Source organism: Chrysochloris asiatica, unplaced genomic scaffold (genome assembly GCF_000296735.1).
Source record: "Chrysochloris asiatica unplaced genomic scaffold, ChrAsi1.0 scaffold00034, whole genome shotgun sequence".
In the NCBI taxonomy this organism is placed as follows: Eukaryota; Metazoa; Chordata; class Mammalia; order Afrosoricida; family Chrysochloridae; genus Chrysochloris; species Chrysochloris asiatica.
In genome coordinates this window covers 903,746-905,410 of record NW_006408552.1, presented here as the reverse complement: position 1 = coordinate 905,410, position 1,665 = coordinate 903,746, and the positions used below count along the sequence as shown (strand labels likewise).

At 55.6% G+C, this 1,665-nt stretch overlaps 1 protein-coding gene across 1 annotated transcript; it reads right to left on the bottom strand.

Moving 5' to 3' along the window:
• Positions 1-436: 436 nt before the first annotated feature.
• On the bottom strand, positions 437-870 carry POP7 (processing of precursor 7, ribonuclease P/MRP subunit (S. cerevisiae)). The gene has a single exon (XM_006859644.1). It carries the CDS (start codon positions 864-866, stop codon positions 444-446), a length of 423 nt encoding a protein of 140 aa, XP_006859706.1. The 5' UTR covers positions 867-870; the 3' UTR covers positions 437-443.
• Positions 871-1,665: the final 795 nt, after the last annotated feature.

Below are 1,665 nucleotides of genomic sequence, written 5' to 3'. Positions count from 1 at the left end.
TTTTGGCTCCTTCAACCTTAAACCCTCACCTTCTCTTTGCTTGGGGAGTAGCTGCTTATTTCCCACACATACAACTAGCCCAGCTGCATGTCCGTGGGTGATGAGTGTACAATTATCTTCATGTCCTTCCTGGTAGAACGGAAAACTTTAAAGCAAACACCGGAATTGTCAGGCATCCCCGTCATACGGGTCTGTTTTATGTTACAGCATCCTTAGTACTCGAAAGGGAAAGAGAGGCAGTGACAGTGTGGTGCTTTTTATTGTATTGGACAATGGTTACAGACCACCCAGACTCAAGATACCCCACCTGTGCCCAACAAGAGCCGGCACCCTGCCAATCAATTGAGTTCTTTGGGTGGAGGTCCACTCAAAGATGGAGTCCCATCTGCGCCTGCCTAGCTGTCTAGATGGTGGAAACATCAGGCATTCCAGCTTCGTTTCTGTTACTTGGGAGTGACCCTAAAGACACGGATATGGATGGCCGAGTTGTTGCGGATGCGGATTAGCGGCTCGCGGGTATCGGTCTCTGGCTCCAGCTCATCCACAAGTTCCACAGTGGAGGTATTGGCAGCCACCTGCAAGGACCCGAAGCTACCTGCCTGCAGCTGTAGCGCAATGTTTATGGCGCGGTTTATGGCTAAGCCCAGGCCGTGAATGTAGATCTCAGCACATGCATTCTGACCCCGAGACCCTGCATCCAGCAGCTTCTGGCAGCGGGCCAACTGGGCCTTGAAATCAGTCTTCATGTTGACGTAGATGTCATTGGGCCTCCGGGGCAGGCGGTGGGGAAGCCGCTTCCGAAGGGTGTACTCCACCGGGTCCAGTTCTGCCTCGGCGGCTCCTCGGGGCTCTCGGTTTTCTGCCATGCTGTGTACCCTAGCACGGAAGAGGGACGGGATCAGAGACGGGGCGCACACAGTGTCCCTCACTCCCTCCAGCCTTAGTCCCCTCCCACCTCGAGTTCTTATTCATTCATTCCTGCCCCAGCCTCTCAAGTGCTCCCCTTCCCCGGCTCTTCCGCGCGTACTCTCTCCGATCCACAGTGCCCTCAAAGCGCACGGTGCCCGCGCTCAGCCACCCGGCTACAAAGTTGCTCCGACCTACCCGTGACAAGCAGGCCGCAAGAAAAAGGAAAAGAAGGGAAGGGGTGCAAACACGCACGCCAAACCGCAGAGACCGGAGCTGTAAAGAGCTGAGCAGTGCGCAAGCGCGTCCCGTTCCCGGCGGCTAGGCCAGTAAATAGACGAATCGCCTTCCTCGACTCCGTTCTCCACGCCCCTTTTTTGAGCAATCGCACGAGATGTTTGTGTACCGCGAGGTTTCCGGGAGTGACGGACTCTACCACGTGTACAATACGGAGGCGGGGCGGGGAGGGAGAGGGCGGTACCAAGTCTGAGCGGGGGCGGGCCTAGGAGGGTGGTGGTCAGTTTTTCTAGGCGAGATCATTTTGTCTCTCGTGCAGTGGAAGAAGGAACGGACGAAGAGATTTTGTGGGAGGTGGAGGGAAGGTTTCTTTCCAAAGACTGTAGGGAAGAGGTTAGTACAGGAGAACGAGATTGTGAAGGCGCCTGCAAGCAAGTCGAGGCTCCTCTGGCTAGAAGAGGCGACCTCCCATTGAAGATCCCCTGTGGTTCTACGACAGAGCAGAGCATTTAGTGTCCAAGC

Coding starts and splice junctions, on each gene's coding strand:
- POP7 (XM_006859644.1), bottom strand. CDS start 866: ATGGCAGAAAACCGAGAGCCCCGAGGAGCCGCCGAGGCAGAACTGGAC.